The 19,326-nt window shown below is 46.0% G+C and overlaps 1 protein-coding gene across 3 annotated transcripts in view; it reads right to left on the reverse strand.

Annotated features, from left to right (window-relative positions):
* AOAH (acyloxyacyl hydrolase) overlaps nt 1–19,121 on the reverse strand; it is a 261,652-nt gene extending 242,531 nt beyond the window's left edge. For 2 of the 3 annotated variants that reach the window (XM_069730232.1, XM_069730231.1), the window contains exon 1: nt 18,671–19,092. In XM_069730232.1, coding sequence (XP_069586333.1) covers nt 18,671–18,818 — 148 coding nt within the window. In that variant the 5' untranslated portion in view covers nt 18,819–19,092. Of the gene's footprint in view, nt 1–18,670 lie in introns of all 3 variants that reach the window. The other variant, XM_069730229.1, reaches the window with a different exon arrangement.
* Between the last annotated feature and the right edge of the window lie 205 nt (nt 19,122–19,326).

Genomic DNA, 19,326 nt, shown 5'->3' on the forward strand with positions numbered 1-19,326 from the left:
AGATCGTCAGGACAGCTAATTGCAAGTTACTGATCCACCCTATACCCAGGAGGGAAGGTGGCACCCATGAGAGGCCGGGGCATGATAGAATCTCTGTAAAAAGCCTCAAGCCACCGGTCATACGGGTTTGTCCTATCCATCTGGGGACAGAGAGAGAGACAAAACATCGATAACATCTACAACATCTGTGAAGACCTTATGAGAGGCTTAGCAATAAGGTACTACAACACCCAGGCGCTAGACTACTGATTTCCACCTGGATAAGGGGACTCTGGATTTGCCTCCAAACCGGCCAGAATCTGCCTGCCCTGTGATCTGTGCTCTGGACTGTGGATGCTGAAGCCTTCAGTAAAAAGGTAATAGACTGCAACCTTGTGTCCTCATTCTTCACTGCGCCTCACACCATCCACCATCTTCTACACTGGGAAGCCCTGGGGACATACTTCACCTGTGGGAAGGTATACCATCTAGCTGCCATAACATCTCCCCAGCGGACCCCTAAGCAGCGTCGGTCATCCTGACCGAATACCACAGGTGGCGTCACGAACACATACTCTATCCCTTTAAAGACCTTTCCCTTTTACACGGACGTCCCTAGGGCCATGGACCGGGTCAGCCACCGTGACATCCCCCTGAGAACCGAAGGACCTGAGTTCCCCTAGCCCTTGGGGGCGATCCACATGGACATGCATTCGCTTGTGGATGCGTACGCATGCGTCATTTTGAGGTGTGTGGCGGGGTCTGGAGAATGCAACATGTTGCATTTTTTGAGGCATGATGATTGCGTCAAAAAAACGAATTACTGTCTATGGGAACGCATTGAAACGCAAGGTCATGTGTATGCCTGGGTTCAATACATATGCATATTTCTGACTAATTTTGTCTTGGAAATGATATAACCACCTGAAAATTGCCAGCTGTATAAAAGGGGGTCTGGAGACAGGAAGTCTATTACTCTCAAGACTCTTGATGCGGGCACAGGACATTGGATAAAGGAAGAAGACTCAGAATGCGGACAACAAGCTTCAGGACAGCAGCTGTGGCAGAATCTACCAGCATCAACTCGCCAAGGGATTATCCACCAACACCACCCAGTGGCGTAGGAAGGGGGGTGCGGGGGGGCGGGCCGCCCCGGGCGGCACAATGCGGGGGGCGGCCGGCGCTGCAGGAGGAGGAAGAAAAAAAAAAAAAGACGCGGGCCCTTTAAATCTTCGGGCGGCGCCGTCCGCCGCCAAGACCAGGCTCCCTCACCCCCGGCCCCCGCTCTAAGGGCTCATCTCCACTTGTGAGAAAAACGGACGAGTGCAATCCGATAAAAAATCGGATTGCACTCGGACCAATGTTTTTCAATAGGTGACAATCCATTAGCGATTTTTTTCCCAGCCGAAATCGGACTGAGAAAAATCTGTGTCGGCTGAGAAAAAAATCGCAGCATGCTGCGTATTGCTGAGATTCTCGGACAAGACTCGCCAATGCAAGTCAATGGGTGCGAGAGAAAAAACGCACAGCACTCGCACCATGCGAGTGCTGTCCGATTTTTACGCACCCGTGTCCTTAGAAAAGCCGGCAATTCAGTGCAGAGTACAGTAAAATCACACTGACAGGTTAGATGAGAGTAGATATATACACATAGAATAGGTATATATACATATATATATGTCAGGGAGACACCTATATATATATATTTATATTTAATGCAGCGCGAGACAGCTTAAAAGCTGGTAATTCAATTACCGGCTTTTGCTTTCTCCTTCCTAAACCCGACATGATATGAGACCTGGTTTACATACAGTAAACCATCTCATATCACCATTTTTTTTGCATATTCCACACTACTAATGTCAGTAGTGTGTATATGCAAAATTTGGGCATTCTAGCTATTATATTTAAGGGTTAAATGGCGGAAAAAATTGGCGTGGGCTCCCGCGCAATTTTCTCCGCCAGAGTAGTAAAGCCAGTGACTGGGGGCAGATATTAATAGCCTGGAGAGGGTCCATGGTTATTGGCCCCCCCTGGCTAAAAACTCCTGCCCCCAGCCACCCCAGAAAAGGCACATCTGGAAGATGCGCCTATTCTGGCACTTGGCCACTCTCTTCCCATTCCCGTGTAGCGGTGGGATATGGGGTAATGAAGGGTTAATGCCACCTTGCTATTGTAAGGTGACATTAAGCCTAATTAATAATGGAGAGGCGTCAATTATGACACCTATCCATTATTAATGCAATTGAATGAAAGGGTTAAAAAAAACACACACACATTATTAAAAATTATTTTAATGAAATAAAATCAAAGGTTGTTGTAATATTTTATTTAACGCCCAATCCAATCACTGAAGACCCTCGTTCTGTAAAAGAAAAAACATAATAAACCAACAATATACTTACCTTCCGCAGATCTGTAAAGTCCAACGATGTAAATCCTTCTGAAGGGGTTAAAACATTTTGCAGCAAGGAGCTTTGCTAATGCAATGCTACTCCTCGCTGCAAAACCCCTGGGAATGAGTCTAAATATAGATCAATGAGCTATATTTAGCTTCATTTGCGGTGAGGCGCCCTCTGCTGGCTGTTTAGAGATCGTGGGAACTTGCCTAGAAAGCCTGGGAGCTTTCTAGGAAATTTCCCACGATCTATGAACATCCAGCAGAGGGCGCCTCACCGCAAATGAAGCTAAATATAGCTCATTGATCTATATTTAGACTCATTCCCCGGGGTTTTGCAGCGAGGAGCAGCCTGCATTAGCAAAGCTCCTTGCTGCAAAATGTTTTAACCCCTTCAGAAGGATTTACATCATTGGACGTTACAGATCTGCGGAGGGTAAGTATATTGTTGGTTTATTATGTTTTTTCTTTCACAGAACGAGGGTCTTCAGTGACTGGATTGGGCGTAGAATAAAATACTCCAATAACCATTGTTTTTATTTCATTAAAATAATTTTAAATAATGTATTTGTGTTTTATTTAACCCTTTCATTCAATTGGAATGGATAGGTGTCATAATTGACGCCTCTCCATTATTAATTAGGCTTAATGTCACCTTACAATAGCAAGGTGGCATTAACCCTTCATTACCCCATATCCCACCGCTACACGGGAATGGGAAGAGAGTGGCCAAGTGCCAGAATAGGCGCATCTTCCAGATGTGCCTTTTCTGGGGTGGCTGGGGGCAGATATTTTTAGCCAGGGGGGGGCCAATAACCGTGGACCCTCTCCAGGCTATTAATATCTGCCCTCAGTCACTGGCTTTACTACTCTGGCGGAGAAAATTGCGCGGGAGCACACGCCAATTTTTTCCGCCATTTAACCCTTTATTTTAAGAGCTAGAACGGCCAAATTTTGCAGATACACACTACTGACATTAGTAGTGTGGAATCTGCAAAAAAAATGGAGAGAAGACATGGTTTACTGTATGTAAACCATGTCTCAAATCATGTCGGGTTTAGGAAGGAGAAAGCAAAAGCCGGTAATTGAATTACCAGCTTTAAAGCTGTCTCGCGCTGCATTAAATATAAATATATATAGGTGTCTCCCTGACATATATATATGTATATATACCTATTCTATGTGTATATATCTACTCTAATCTAACCTGTCAGGGTGATTTTACTGTACTCTGCGCTGAATTACCGGCTTTTCAAAGGAGACCCGTGCGTAAAAATCGGACAGCAATACGGATGTCATACGGATGTTGCGATAAAAAAATCGCATGACACTCGCACGACACTCGCATGGCACTCGCATGGCACTCGCAGACGTTACATCAGTTTTTTCGGTCCGTAAATCGGACCGTTTTTTTCTCACACAAGTGGAAAGGGGCCCTAATACTCACCTCTCCTGGTTCCTGCGGCAGCTGCAGCGTCTTCAGCGCCCTCTGAGTCTGCGACGTCTCAGGGCAGAGGGCGCGATGACGTCATCACTGTGCGCGCCGCTCAGCCTCTCTGTCCTGAGCGTTGCAGAGCCGGAGAGACGCTGACTGGCTGCACCGGACCTGCGCTAGGAACGGGAGAGGTGAGGATTTTACTTTTTTTTTCTTTATGTCTGACTCTGTCTGGGGGCAATGCTGGACACACTGGGGCAATACTGGAGACCATGGGGCAGATTGCTGGACACACTGGGGCAATACAGAAGACCATGGGGCAGATTGCTGGACACACTGGGGCAATACTGGAGACCATGGGGCAGAATGCTGGACACACTGGGGCAATACTGGAGACCATGGGGCAGAATGCTGGACACACTGGGGCAATACAGGAGACCATGGGGCAGATTGCTGGACACACTGGGGCAATACTGGAGACCCTGGGGCACATTTCTGGACACATTGAGGCAATGCTGGAGACCCTGGGGCAGACATCTGGACACACTGGGGCAGATTTCTGGACATACTGGGGCAATGCTGGAGACCCTGGGCAGATTTCTGGACACTGGGGCAATGCTGGACACTGGGGCAGATTGCTGGACACGCTGGGGCAATGCTGTGCACGCTGGGGCAGATTGCTGTGCACGCTGGGGCAGATTGCTGTGCACACTTGGGCAGATTGCTGTGCACACTGGGGGCAATGCTGGACATACTGGGGGCAATGCTGGAAACCCTGGGGCAGATTTCTGGACACACTGGGGCAATGCTGGGCACTGGGGCAGATTGCTGGACACTGGGGCAGATTGCTGGACACACTGGGGGCAATGCTGGACACACTGGGGTAATGCTGGACACACTGGGGCAATACTGGAGACCCTGGGGCAGATTTCTGGACACATTGAGGCAATGCTGGACACCCTGGGGCAGATTTCTGGACACACTGGGGCAGATTTCTGGATATACTGGGACAATGCTGGAGACCCTGGGGCCAGTAGCGTAGCTACCAGGGGGGCAGGGGGTGCGGCCGCCCCGGGCCCACAGCTCACAGGGGCCCACCTGGAGCTACACTTAATTAGCTTGGTGATAGAGCAGGGAGATACGATCTCCCTGCTCTACCTCGGGCAGGGGCTGGAGACAGGCAGTGAAGCTATGCCCCCTCCCCCCAGTGCTGACACTGTACCTGTGTCCAGCAGACATGCCCACATTGCACGCTCAGTGAAGTGAATGTGTCTGTGGCAGAGAAGTCAGGACCATGGCGCTGGGGCTTCCCTCCAGAGAGGAGCAGGACAGGGGACACAGTGCTGTAAGTAACAGCTCACACTTCTGTCCATAGTGGCCTGAGGCATCTGCACTGTGCAGGCAGGAGGTGACAGGACGCTGCTCCTCTCCAGAAGACCCAGCCACATACTGTATCTGCACTCTCTGAGACACCGTAGAGCAGCTGAATCTAATGGTTCTTCAGACAAGACTGGTCAGTGATGTGCACTGATAGACGTGACCCCGGCTGCAGGACCCCACACATGAGGATACACGTCTCCTTTTTATATATAGGAAACATATCCTCATCTGTGGGGTCCTGCAGTCGGGGTCACGTCTATCAGTGCACATCACTGACCAGTCCTGTCAGTATATATACCTTGGATTTACTGATATGAGATCATACAGACACTGGACTGATAGATCCTGACCCCGGCTATAGGAGATATCTATCTATCTATCTATCTATCTATCTATCTATCTATCTATCTATCTATCTATCTATCTATCTATCTATCTATCTATCTATCCATCTAATGCAGTCCTATAACCGGGGTCAGGATCTATCAGTCCAGTGTCTGTATGATCTCATATCAGTAAACACAAAACCCCCATTATAAAACCTTTTATTAAAATAAAAGTTTCAGTGAGTTTATACAGTGTGATAAATAGCCAGACAGAAGAAAAAAGCATCATAAGTAAGTGTGTATAGAAAATCACATATGGGTGCGGGCCCCTGAACATATACTCAGTCTAGACAACAAGACCCCAAAGGGGGAGAAGGGAAAAAGAGGGGTGTAGACTAGCCAGGGGGTGTACTTTCTTCTTTAGAAGTAATATTCTACCTCCCCCTCTTTCTTCTGGTTGGCTCCTTTCCTTTACCCTCTTTGGGATCTTGTCCAGACAACAGTATTTTTTTAGGGTTAGGCTACTTTCACACTTGCGTTATTAGGCGTACATCGCAACGCGTCGTTTTGGAGAAAAAACACATCCTGCAAAGTTGCCCGCAGGATGCGTTTTTTCTCTATTGACTTGCATTAGCAACGCATTGCGACGTATGGCCACACATCGCATCCGTCGTGCAACGGATGCGTAGTGTTTTTGGCAGACGCGACGCACAAAAAAAGTTCAATGTAACTTTTTTTGTGCGTCGTGACCGCCATTTTCGACCGCGCATGCATGGCCGAAACTCTGCCCCCTCCTTCCCGCTAATCGCAATGGGCAGCGGATGCGTTGTAAAACTGCATCCGCTGCCCACGTTGTGCTACATTTAACACACTGTACAGCGGTACATCGGGCTGACGCATGGCGATGGCCCCGTACCGATGCAAGTGTGAAAGTAGCCTTACCTGGATAAATTCTGGAAGCTATACCAATACACTGGCCTCTATACGCACCCACTGGCTGTTTCTATTTTCTTCTATTTAGCTCTTTGTTAAGTATATCAGGCCTGTAAAAGTAGCAGCCCACAGACAGGGACAGACAGTGACCAGATTCTAAAGAGTGGGAGCTATTGCAAGTTCCATTATACAGCATGGGAGCTACTGCGGGGGTCATTATACAGTGTGAGAGATAATGCAAGGGCCGTTATACAGTTTGGAAGCTGCTGTCGGGCCATCATACAGTGTAGGGGCGTATATACAGTGTTGGGACCACTGTGGGGGCTGTAAAGGGTTTGGGGCTACTGTGAAGGCACATAGACATTTTAGTATGTAAGAGCACAATGGTGGCATTACTATGTGAAGCAGTATGAGGAACAATGCTTTCGTACCACACAGCAGGTGCAGTAATAGGGACCTATATGGAGCAGCCGCTCAGTATTGGGGTATCAGGTGCAGTAATAGGGACACATACGGCAGCAGAGGCTCAGTATTGGGGCATCAGGTGCAGTAATAGGGACACATACGGCAGAGGCTCAGTATTGGGGCATCAGGTGCAGTAATAGGGACACATACGGCAGAGGCTCAGTATTGGGGCATCAGGTGCAGTAATAGGGACACATACGGCAGAGGCTCAGTATTGGGGTATCAGGTGCAGTAATAGGGACACATACGGCAGCAGAGGCTCAGTATTGGGGCATCAGGTGCAGTAATAGGGACACATACGGCAGAGGCTCAGTATTGGGGCATCAGGTGCAGTAATAGGTTCTGTAGAAGGACGTAGATCTGGGTATTTATTATGATGGAATATAGGCTGAACTGGATGGACAAATGTCTTTTTTCGGCCTTACTAACTATGTTACTATGTTACTATGTTAATAGGGACACATACGGCAGAGGCTCAGTATTGGGGCATCAGGTGCAGTAATAGGGACACATACGGCAGAGGCTTAGTATTGGGGTATCAGGTGCAGTAATAGGGACACATACGGCAGAGGCTCAGTATTGGGGTATCAGGTGCAGTAATAGGGACACATACGGCAGCAGAGGCTCAGTATTGGGGCATCAGGTGCAGTAATAGGGACACATACGGCAGAGGCTCAGTATTGGGGTATCAGGTGCAGTAATAGGGACACATACGGCAGCAGTGGCTCAGTATTGGGGCATCAGGTGCAGTAATAGGGACACATACGGCAGCAGCGGCTCAGTATTGGGGTATCAGGTGCAGTAATAGGAACACATACGGCAGCAGAGGCTCAGTATTGGGGCATCAGGTGCAGTAATAGGGACACATACGGCAGAGGCTCAGTATTGGGGCATCAGGTGCAGTAATAGGGACACATACGGCAGAGGCTCAGTATTGGGGTATCAGGTGCAGTAATAGGGACACATACGGCAGCAGAGGCTCAGTATTGGGGCATCAGGTGCAGTAATAGGGACACATACGGCAGAGGCTCAGTATTGGGGCATCAGGTGCAGTAATAGGGACACATACGGCAGAGGCTCAGTATTGGGGCATCAGGTGCAGTAATAGGGACACATACGGCAGAGGCTCAGTATTGGGGCATCAGGTGCAGTAATAGGGACACATACGGCAGAGGCTCAGTATTGGGGCATCAGGTGCAGTAATAGGGACACATACGGCAGAGGCTCAGTATTGGGGTATCAGGTGCAGTAATAGGGACACATACGGCAGCAGTGGCTCAGTATTGGGGCATCAGGTGCAGTAATAGGGACACATACGGCAGAGGCTCAGTATTGGGGTATCAGGTGCAGTAATAGGGACACATACGGCAGCAGTGGCTCAGTATTGGGGCATCAGGTGCAGTAATAGGGACACATACGGCAGCAGCGGCTCAGTATTGGGGTATCAGGTGCAGTAATAGGAACACATACGGCAGCAGAGGCTCAGTATTGGGGCATCAGGTGCAGTAATAGGGACACATACGGCAGAGGCTCAGTATTGGGGCATCAGGTGCAGTAATAGGGACACATACGGCAGCAGAGGCTCAGTATTGGGGTATCGGGTGCAGTAATAGGGACACATATGGCAGCAGTGGCTCAGTATTGGGGTATCAGGGGCAGTAATAAGGACACATACGGCAGCAGTGGCTCAGTAGATGGTGATGGGGCTGGAATATGAGAAGTGAAATGTGTCTTTGTTGTATTCTCTGTAGCCGAGTCGTTGCTGGAAGAAGTTGTCATGTCGGTCTGGGTCAGTTGGAAAAGACGGGAAAAGTGACGACTCCATCAGAAAGAACGTCAGTGGTAAGTCAGCATCTGTAACTGTGCAGTGATCTATGTTCCGTAAGACTGGTAGTGATGGTCTTTGTGGAGTTTTTTTTAGTTACAGGGGGATCATCGGCTGAGGTTCTTATACACGCAATTACAGTGCCACACCGTAGCTGTAGTCAGGGGTTAGGGGCCCACTCAGATATCTCGCCCCCCCTGAGCTGAACCCCTAGCTACGCCTCTGCCTGGGGCAGATTTCTGGACACTGGGGCAATGCTGGACACTGGGGCAGATTGCTGGACACTGGGGCAATGCTGGACACTGGGGCAGATTGCTGTGCACACTGGGGCAGATTGCTGTGCACACTGGGGCAGATTGCTGTGCACACTGGGGCAGATTGCTGTGCACACTGGGGCAATGCTGGAGACCCTGGGGCAGATTTCTGGACACACTGGGGCAATGCTGGACACTGGGGCAGATTGCTGGACACACTGGGGGTAATATGCTGGACACACTGGGGCAATGCTGGACAACATAGGGCTAATATGCTGGACACACTGGGGCAGATTGCTGGACACACTGGGGGCAGGACTTGAGGCATGGGCAGAATGTAGATACGGGGCATGATTGGAGACACGGGGCAGGATTGGATCATGGGGCAGGACGGATACGATGGAGGCTGGTGGGGCAGGATGGGGAGATCATATGGGGTAGAATGGATACTCATGAGGGCAGGATGCGAGAACATATGGCTGGAGCCAGGAATGAGATAAACGGGGCCAGGGTGGGGAATAGTATTACCATAGGGGCTAATTAAGGGATATTATTACTGCAGTGATGTATTTATTTTATTTTTTGAGTATACTGTTTTAAATGAGGGGGCGGTCCTGTTACTGTGCAGAGTGACACTATATCACCTTTTTTTCTTCATGTGATGTAATGTAGAAGTTGTGAAAAATTAAGTAATGTGTTCTGCAAGCGGAGCTCGAGATAACTGTGTTATTTCCTGCAGAAACGAGTCCTGGCTGGAAGGAATGATGGCGGTCTGTGCTGGATGAAAGATGAAGGACTTCACCTAGAGACGTCACTGGTGAGTCAGTGTTACCTATACACTGACACTATACACTGTATACTATATACAGCGGTCCTGTGTACAATGTCACCAGTGATCACTGTATTATCTATACATTATATACAGAGTTCCTGTGTATAATACCACCAGTGATCTCTGTATTACCTCTACACAGACACTGCATACTAAGTACAGATCTCCTGTGAATACTGGCACTTATGGTGATAGTATTGTGTTTTTTTTTTATTACTGATCAGTATTGTAGTATTCAGTCACTATGTGGTGGTAATATGTGGTCTGGAAATGGTGTTGTGGTATTTGTCCCTTGTATGTAGTATTATTCGGTCACTATGTGGTCTGGTCATGGTGTGGTGGTATTAAGTCACAGGTTTGGCATGTGGGGGTGACACCATTAGGCCCAGTTTAAGTTCTACAAAACAGGAAAACCAATTTTGGTAACCTTTGTGTGTATTGAGCCAGGGGGGGGGGGGCGCCAAACTCGGGAACAGCCCCGGGCGGCAAAAGCTCTAGCTAAGCCTCTGCCACCACCAGACATTACGACATTTCCAAGAATACCCAGCTTCACCATGCAGTCAAGTGCAGCAGCTCCGCCATCCACATCCACCACCAGACAGCCGAGTGCAGCAGCCCAGCCGTCCTGTTCCACCATCAAGCCGAGTGCAGCAGCCCACACTTCTACTACACCAACGCAGCACCAGGAACTAAAAGCGGCAAAACCAAAGTCCCAGAGGAGAAAAACTGGGGAAAAAAATTACACACACCCTCAACCCTCACATCCTAATGTGTCTTTGTTTTGTAGTCTGTCCATACCTTACCTTGGTTCTTTCCCTTCCAATGTGTCAATCCCTTCCAACTTGTTTTCCATTCCTAATGTGTCCTCTTTCCCCAATGTGTCGGACCCAATGCTCCAATTGTCTTCCACTTCCCCTGTAACAACTTCCCCAACCACTCCTAACCTACCATCACAGCCCAAAAGTAAATAGTCAGTAAATCATTTTTTCCTTTTTTTTATAAAAATTGTAAAATTTTTATTTTTGTTAGTAAAAATTGTTTTGTTCCACAATACCGGTCTTATTGTGTTTTCTTTATCTCTTTATTTAACCATGTGTGTATTGTTGAGTGAAGTATGAACGGGTGTAACAGTTAAGGTGTTAATTATACAAGTTACATTCAAGGTGTTAATATTAGAGTCAGAAAACATTACAGGTACATAACATTACAGGTACATAACATTACAGGTACATTTTATTTACAGGTTAAACCATTTCAACTTGCCATGTCCAATATAAAAAACAAAATAGGCTGAAAATGTATCCCTCATTTGAGCAACTTCTACTGTAGTTGTCAGAGGGTGACGTTGGTAATCCTGCAATGTGGTATTAACAGTTTCCTCAAGTTCAAAGTGGGGTCACTCTTTCGACAGGATGTAGTTATGCAGAACAACACATGCTTTCACAACCTCATCAATTGTCTCTATTTTTTGATTAATGGCTGTTCCCAAAATGCACCATTTAGATGCCAGCAAACCAAAGGCACACTCCACAGTTCTTCTTGCCCTTGTCAGTTGGTAGTTGAAAATCCTTTTTGTGTGACTCAAGTCCCTACTTGAGTACGGTTTTATTAGGTTGGCACACATTTGAAAGGACTCATCCCCAACAATAACAAACGGCATTGGTGGTCCTTCAGTGTTAGGAAGAGGTTGTGGTGGTGGAAAATTAAAATCATTCCCATACAATCGTTGTCCCATGTCAGAGTTTTTGAAAGTCTGTGAATCATTTACTCGTCCAAATGAGCCAATGTCAACTGCGTCAAATCAACAATCTGCATCTGCAATCACCATGAGAACAATTGAAAAGTATTTTTTTATAATTGAGACACTCGGATCCACTTCCTGCGGTTTCAGAATCTGAATATGTTTGCCATCCACAGCCCCCACACAGTTAGGAAAATTGCAAACTTCATTGAATTTTGCTGCATTTTTCAGCCACAGTTCAGCTGTGGGTTGGGGGAGGAATTCTGCAAGCACAACATCACACAATGCACGGCAGTCGTCTCCAACAATGTCAGAAAGGGCGGACAGTCCAATCCGAAACTGAAAATGTAGAGATCTTAAGGTCTCTCCGGTAGCCGTGAATCTGCAGAACAGACAAAAGAACAAATAAATCAGTACATGGCTTTTCTAACAATAATAGTAACGATAGGTGTTTGCTGTTCAAAATGACGTACCTTAGGGTCACCAACAGACGTTCCTCAGCAGGAATTGCTCTACGTAGTTGGGTGTCCTGCCTGCTGATGGATCCTTGGACACGTTGCAGCAAGTCATCGAAGCTCTGTTTTGACATCCTGGTGTAATCAAGAAACTTCTCCTGGTTTTCATGAATGCTCTGTTTACAGTGAGTGGTAGGCTCCATGGCTCTGTCGGAGTTCAACTCTGGGGTGTTGCCAATAGCGATGACGACGTCTTCTCCATCTTTCTCATCTCCTTTCTTCCTTACAAGCCACAGCAAGAGCAAAAGCCAATTTCAATGATAAATCCAGATTCAGATTGAAGCTCTCCATACTAATCATCTTGCAGTAGCATCCAGCATCCAAAGAAGCGAATTTCAACTATGTTACTATGAACAATATTGTATCATACAATTATTAGGTTCTGTAGATCTGGGGATTTATTATGATGGAATATAGGCTGAACCAGATGGACAAATGTCTTTTTTCGGCCTTACTAACTATGTTACTATGTTAACTGTGCAGTGTCTCTATATACAGAAAACCCATAAGCCATGCCCATTGGGAAATGTATGCATGTGCATAAACAATGCAAACACATACAAAAACGCATACAAACGCATGCAATCGTAGCTTTTTTACGTCATGTCTAAGAGCATGCAGATAAAAAACGCTGTGTACACATGCGTTTGCATGCGTTTTAGCATGTGTTTGTGCATGCAGACGATACGCTGCGGACACATATGCAAATGTGAACTTTGCCTAATCCAGATAGGTAGCATGTACTAATGTGCACTCATAGTGCTGAGTACAGGTACAGTGGGCCCTGATAGCCCCAGTTGGCTTTTACTGTTAATCCTGACCATGCCACCCCAAATTAAAGCACTGTTTGTAACTATAGGGATTGCTGCAACCCACAGATGATTACCCATTGGCACAACATGTCCCAGCAGTTTAGTGCTTTGGGATATTTTTTTATTTTAAGGAACACATAATATGCTCCTAGTTGGTCAAAGTTTGAGCTGTATCTAGTATAGATTCCTGTTCTTGCAGCTACCTAGAACCAGATCACTATAAACCCTGAGGACGTTGACTAATCAAGTGAAGAAATGCATTCTGAAAATAAGGGCATGATAAGGAAATAATAGGTCAAGGCAAGCTTTAGGAGGGAGCTAATTCGCTGGTGTTAAAAGGATTTTCTGGTTTTAGAAAACCCTTGTCCCCATGCACATTTAAAAACAAACATACTGTGCTTTAGTCATTGTCTTTGGATCTAGCTTTGAGCCTTTGCTTCTACTACAACTGTGATGTGATTGTCTTCAGCGCTGACTTCACATCATCTGCTCTACAGCTTATCAGTGAGCTCAGTGGTTCTGAGCAGATTGTGCTGTCTTCTTGCTGAGCTCAATGATTGGCTGCAGCGCTGTCAACATGACATCAGTGCTGCCTACAATAGCAGTCACTGGGTGAAGTGGAGGAGACCCAGCACTGGATACAGGTAGGGTTAGTAAAGAGCAGTTGGAGGGCGGGATCTGGTTCCAACACCAAGCAGGGCTTATCCACATGGAGAAATGTCATATTCTGTCTTTATGCTGATGTCTTCCAGGCTCCGGGTCGTACTGTGACTGGAAGAAATCCCTGCTTCTTGTCATCATTATAATACTACCCTCCTTCCATCAGCATCAGTTATGGCTCCGGAATCCTATGTCTGCGCCCTGCATGCTGTCAGAAATACATACCTCATCCTCCCTTCTATGGGCACTGTATTCAGAGATCTTCTTCTTGATAAGGAATTTGCTGAACTTAGACATACCTGGAAATTCTATTAGCTCACTAACTGCACATTTAGGGTACCGTCACACAGTGGCATTTTGATCGCTACGACGGCCCGATTTGTGACGTTCCAGCGATATATCCGTGACGTTCCAGCGATCTCGCTGTGTCTGACACGCTCCTGCGATCATGGACCCCGCTGAGAATCGTACGTCGTAGCAGATCGTTTGAAACTTTCTTTCGTCGTCTAGTGTCCCGCTGTGGTGGCATGATCGCATGGTGTAACAAAGGTGTGCATGATATTGTATACGATGTGCGCATAGTAACCAACGGCTTCTACATCGCACATACGTCATGAAATTATCGCTCCAGCGTCGTACATTGCAAAGTGTGACAGCAGTCTACGACGCTGGAGCGATATTGTTACGATGCTGGAGCGTCACGGATCGTGCCGTCGTAGCGATCAAAATGCCACTGTGTGACGGTACCCTTAGAGTCTCCCAATCCCATAATATCTCCTTATCTTACCCGATCTCTGCTGTGTTCCTTAAGACTATGTTCTAAGATCAACCTAAGCAGTTCGTCTTGCAACTATCCTGCCCTCTGTAACCATGTCCACAGCACATTGTTGAAATAAAGGACAAAGGTTTTTTTTATTGGAAATTTGTGTGGTGCTGCTATTTTCTTCCTGTTTGGATTTCCACTCATGTTTTTTCAAGCAAGCACGCCTTATTCCAGTGGATTACCGTTTGGTGGGGTTGTTGACTCATCCTACTGGACTCTGCTAGACTGCACAAACAGTGAGTACTCACCTGTTTCTTAGTGCCATTCAGCTTTTTTCTTGTTTTTTTATGGAATATGTTCTAAGATCCCTACTCTCCTCCATCTATACCTTTGGCCTAGGATAAATTATAAAGGCCCATGACTTCCAGTAACACCTATAGGCTAATAGACACTAAAGCATACCTCTCTAGCCCAGATGTTATTTTTCAGCTGATCAGGATCCCAGAGTGTCTATCAGTCATATCCTCCTTCTCATCATGCTTTCTAAAACTCAATGTGGACAAAACCAAAGTCATCATCTTTCTCTTACAATCCCTCTAGTTGATATAGCTATCACAATAAGTGACATCACGCTTTCCCCTGTAATACAAGTGCACTGCCTCCAAGGTAGGACTGGCTTGGTTGGGACTCAGTGAAATAACCAGTGAGCCCTTGCAGTGGACACAATAGAGAAGGGAAGAAGAAGAGAAGAAGATAGGGAGTAAAAAACAAGTTTTCGTTTTTTAGGGGCACGGGCCCTTTAAAAGCGCTCGCAGAGTATGTGCGAGGCGTGCGCACGCTGCTTTCATTACCTGAGCCACCTGATGAACACTAACTAATGTGCACCTCTTGTCACCGCCGTATGATGTCAGTGTCATGAGCCACATGCGACGAAGGTACACAAGTCAGCCACCGGCCTCTGCTAGGTCGGCGGCCATCTTAATATGAGCACATCGGACCTGCTGAGTGCCGGGAGCGCAGGCAGGTAAGAGGAATCTTTTTTTTGTGCATGAGGCCAGGACAAGGGACCAGGATGGACATATGGGGGGGACCAGGATGGCTATATGGGGTAGTCAGGACAACTCACCAGGATGGATATATGGGGGGACAGGACGAGGGACCAGGATGAATATATGGGGGGCAGGACAGGGAACCAGGATGGATATATAGGGGTGGCAGAACAAGGGGCCAGGATAGATATATGGGGGTGGGGCATTACACAGGACCAAGATGGATATATGGGGTGAGCATGACTATCGGCACGGATGGCTATAGGGGGCAGAACAAGGGGCCAGGATGGATATATGGGGGTGGCAGGACAAGGGGCCAGGATAGATATATTGGGGGAAGGACAAGGGGCCAGGATGGATTTATTGTGGGCAGAACAAGGGGCCAGGATGGATATATGGGGGCAGGACCAGGGGCCAGGATAAATGTATGGGGGGCAGAACAAGGGGCCATGATGGATATATCAGGGGGTGCCAGGTCAAGGAACCAGAATGCATATATGTAGGGGCCAGGATTGATATGGGAGGAGCAAGGGTGGATATATGGGTGGTGCCAAGATGGATATATGGGAGCCAGGATGATCAGTATTGTAGTATTTGATCACTATATGGTGGTAATTTTTGGTCTGGTCACGGTGTGTGTCGATTCTTATCCCCTGTATGTGGTATTATTCAGTCACTATTTGGTGGTAATTTGTGGCCTGGTCACAGTGTGGTGGTATTTTTCCCTTGTATATGGTATTATTTGGTCACTATGTGATGGAATATGTAGTCTAGTTATGGTGTTGCAGTATTTCTCATTGTATGTGGTATTATTTGGTCACTATATGCTGGTAATATGTGGTATTATTCTGTCACTAGAATTTGAGATTAAATACTTGGAACACAGTGGCAGAGATGCACTTACAGGGGTTCTCCTATGAAAAAAAAATTACCTCTCCGCAGGATAAGTGATGACGTATTGATTGGTGGGGGTCTGACTGCTGGGACCCAATTGACAGAATGTGGAACTTTTATCCCCATTAGACTGGAGTGGCATGTTCAACTTGACCACTGAACCATTCTTTCCCTCAGTGGCTTGTTTTTTTCTGGAAGCCCCAAAGAGAATGAATGGAGCTGGGGTCAGACATCTGAACTGCTGCTGCATTTTAAAATGTCCTATCAGGGATAAAACTTTTCCATTCTTCCGATCGGTGCAGTTTCTAATGGTCGGACCTAAGTGACCACCTATCCTGTAGAGCCCATGGATTGGTGAATACTTGTTTTAACAAAATAACCCCTTTAGTGTTAACTACCATAATTGTTATGGTGGTATATATGCAGGAGCTGGGTGCAACGTTAGTCCGTCTCCACGTGGTGCACCCTGGGTAACGCTAAAGGACTAACAATCTTGATGACCAAACAATCAAATTACATCTAGATCTCTTGGTCAATATATTTTACATCATTTCGACTATTTCTGTTCCTTTGTCCCTTTTCAATCACTGTTTACTGTTCGTTATTCATTCTTAAGGTACCGTCACACTGAGCGACACTGCAGCGATACCGACAACGATCCAATGACGTCACCGCTCTGCTTTCCGGCCGCTGCGCTTACACAGGGCAGAGAAGCAGAGCGCCGAGGGACAGACAGTGGAAGGTAAGTATGAAGTGTTTGTTTTTTTTTACTTCTACGCTGGTAACCAGGGTAAACATCGGGTTACTAAGCGCGGCCCTGCGCTTAGTAACCCGATGTTTACCCTGGTTACCAGTGAAGACATCGCTGAATCGGTGTCACACACGCCGATTCAGCGATGTCAGCAGGAAGTCCAGCGACCAAATAAAGTGCTGGACTTTCTGCAGCGACCAACGACAACACAGCAGGATTCTGATCGCTGCTGTGTGTCAAACTGAACGATATCGCTAGCCAGGACGCTGCAACGTTACGGATCGCTAGCGATATTGTTTAGTGTGACGGTACCTTAATATGATGTTAAAATATACTGTATGTTCATGCGATTAAATAAATAATATGCAGGAGCGCTGCCTGTGTTTTACAGTCGATGTTCCACTATATCGGGGATAACGGCTTACAGATAGTTGCATATAGCTGTAGGGTGGGCCCCTAGGTTCTATTCCCCTGTGGGCCCCAGACATCCCAGTCTGACCCTGGCTGCCTCGACTCTGCTCTGTCACTTAAACTACACATCCAATCCCTTACTACCTCCTGCTACCTCTAACTCAAAAATATCTCCCGAATTTGTCCTTTCATCAACACCATATAATACCTACAAAGGATGACTGCATTTTGGTACAATAAAAATAGACTTAATTCAAAAGATAAAATCACAGTTGTATAAAGAGATAAATACATCATGGTGAAATAAAGTCCAAAAAAGATATAGAAAGATAATATTTACAAATGAAGTAATCTATACAACATAAATAATGCACTTAGCAACGACAAAATATGTCATCATACACCATGTATCCTCATGTATAATGAAGGTAGGTAAGGCATTCAAAAAAAGGATAATGTAACCATCAAAAGTGAAAATAAATGCTGATAAGTAAATATAAAATGTAATTACGGTAGATAATACCTTCAAGAAATATTGATGTGGAAGAAAAATATTTCCAAAAGGGATGGTAACAGAGCGAACAAAGCGCAAGACATTATCAATACCTCATAGTGAATACATGATACATAATGGATGCTACCTATAAATTCATTGGCATACAAGAAAAATGTAGATTTCTCTGGAATAAGATATTAGATTGCAGATATTAAGGTATCAGTTTATTAAGCTCCCTATGACCTGCGTACTCATATAGACAGCTTAGGAGCGTTGATCCTACTGACAGATTCCATTTACCCCCTGGCCCATTTACCAAAAGTCTTTTATACCTTTACACAAAAACTTTTTATAAACTCATAAAAATACAGCTATCCTTTAACAAGCACAATTACTGCTTCCATCCAGGTGATATTGTGTGAAATGCAGAACCCGAAGAGTTTCAAAATGGTCGCTCTTTTCCCTCGATTCCCATTAACTATAACAAACTGATGTGCCTCTATGTATTTCCTAAAATCAATGACGAGTTCCCGAGTCCAGACCTAAGTTATTCTAAGCACACCAACTTTTCGGATGCTCAACCTTAGCTTTATATAGCTAGGGATAGTGTCACAAAGCATCTTGAATATATATAAAAATATTTTAATAATATGAGAAACAATTTCCTTTTTAGAATATTGAATAGTGAAATGAACATTTACACAGTAGCCAGAATATGGTGTGCGATAGATCAAGGTAAAACTGTACTTACCTATGCAAGAAACTTCTTGTTCGGATCCCAACACTGGATTTATTGCTGCTTTTTCTTGATCTAATAAAGAACGTGATTTGCTGCTTTCTATGAAAAGCACCAGGATCAGCAGGAAAAGCATGGATAGAACTAGACTTGGTCCCCTCATCTTCTAGATCTCTGACAGCACAAGCACAGTTCTGTTACTGATCTGGTCCGATGACTAACAGAAGGAAGTTCCCACGCAAAAAAAACCCACAGCAAACTGGTAAGACGCTAGTTATTCAGCTCTGGGTCACCAGCAAATATATATAATGAAGCATATTGTAGCAGAACAGGAAATGCTGCTAACAACACTAACAACAGTAACTGCACAGTTCTTAGAAAGACTGAACGTATGCTGACAAGTGCAAGAAAACAACAGCCGGACCTACTCTACTTCCTGCTGTCACTGTCATGTTATCTGTGTCACATGTTGAGGAAGGGTGCACACAATGTACCAAGAAGGGAAATTGCATAGTAAGGGGACAAGTTTTACTAAAACAGCATGTGATGCTGTCACTGGGAATTCCGGGCAGCGAAGCCCTCAATCCAGATACAATGCTGTAATTCTCTTCCTAAACTGAGAAAACACAGTGAGAAATGTTTGAGTATGACCAGCATTCATAAATATGTAA

This window comes from Ranitomeya imitator, chromosome 6 (assembly GCF_032444005.1).
Source record: "Ranitomeya imitator isolate aRanImi1 chromosome 6, aRanImi1.pri, whole genome shotgun sequence".
Taxonomy (NCBI): domain Eukaryota; kingdom Metazoa; phylum Chordata; class Amphibia; order Anura; family Dendrobatidae; genus Ranitomeya; species Ranitomeya imitator.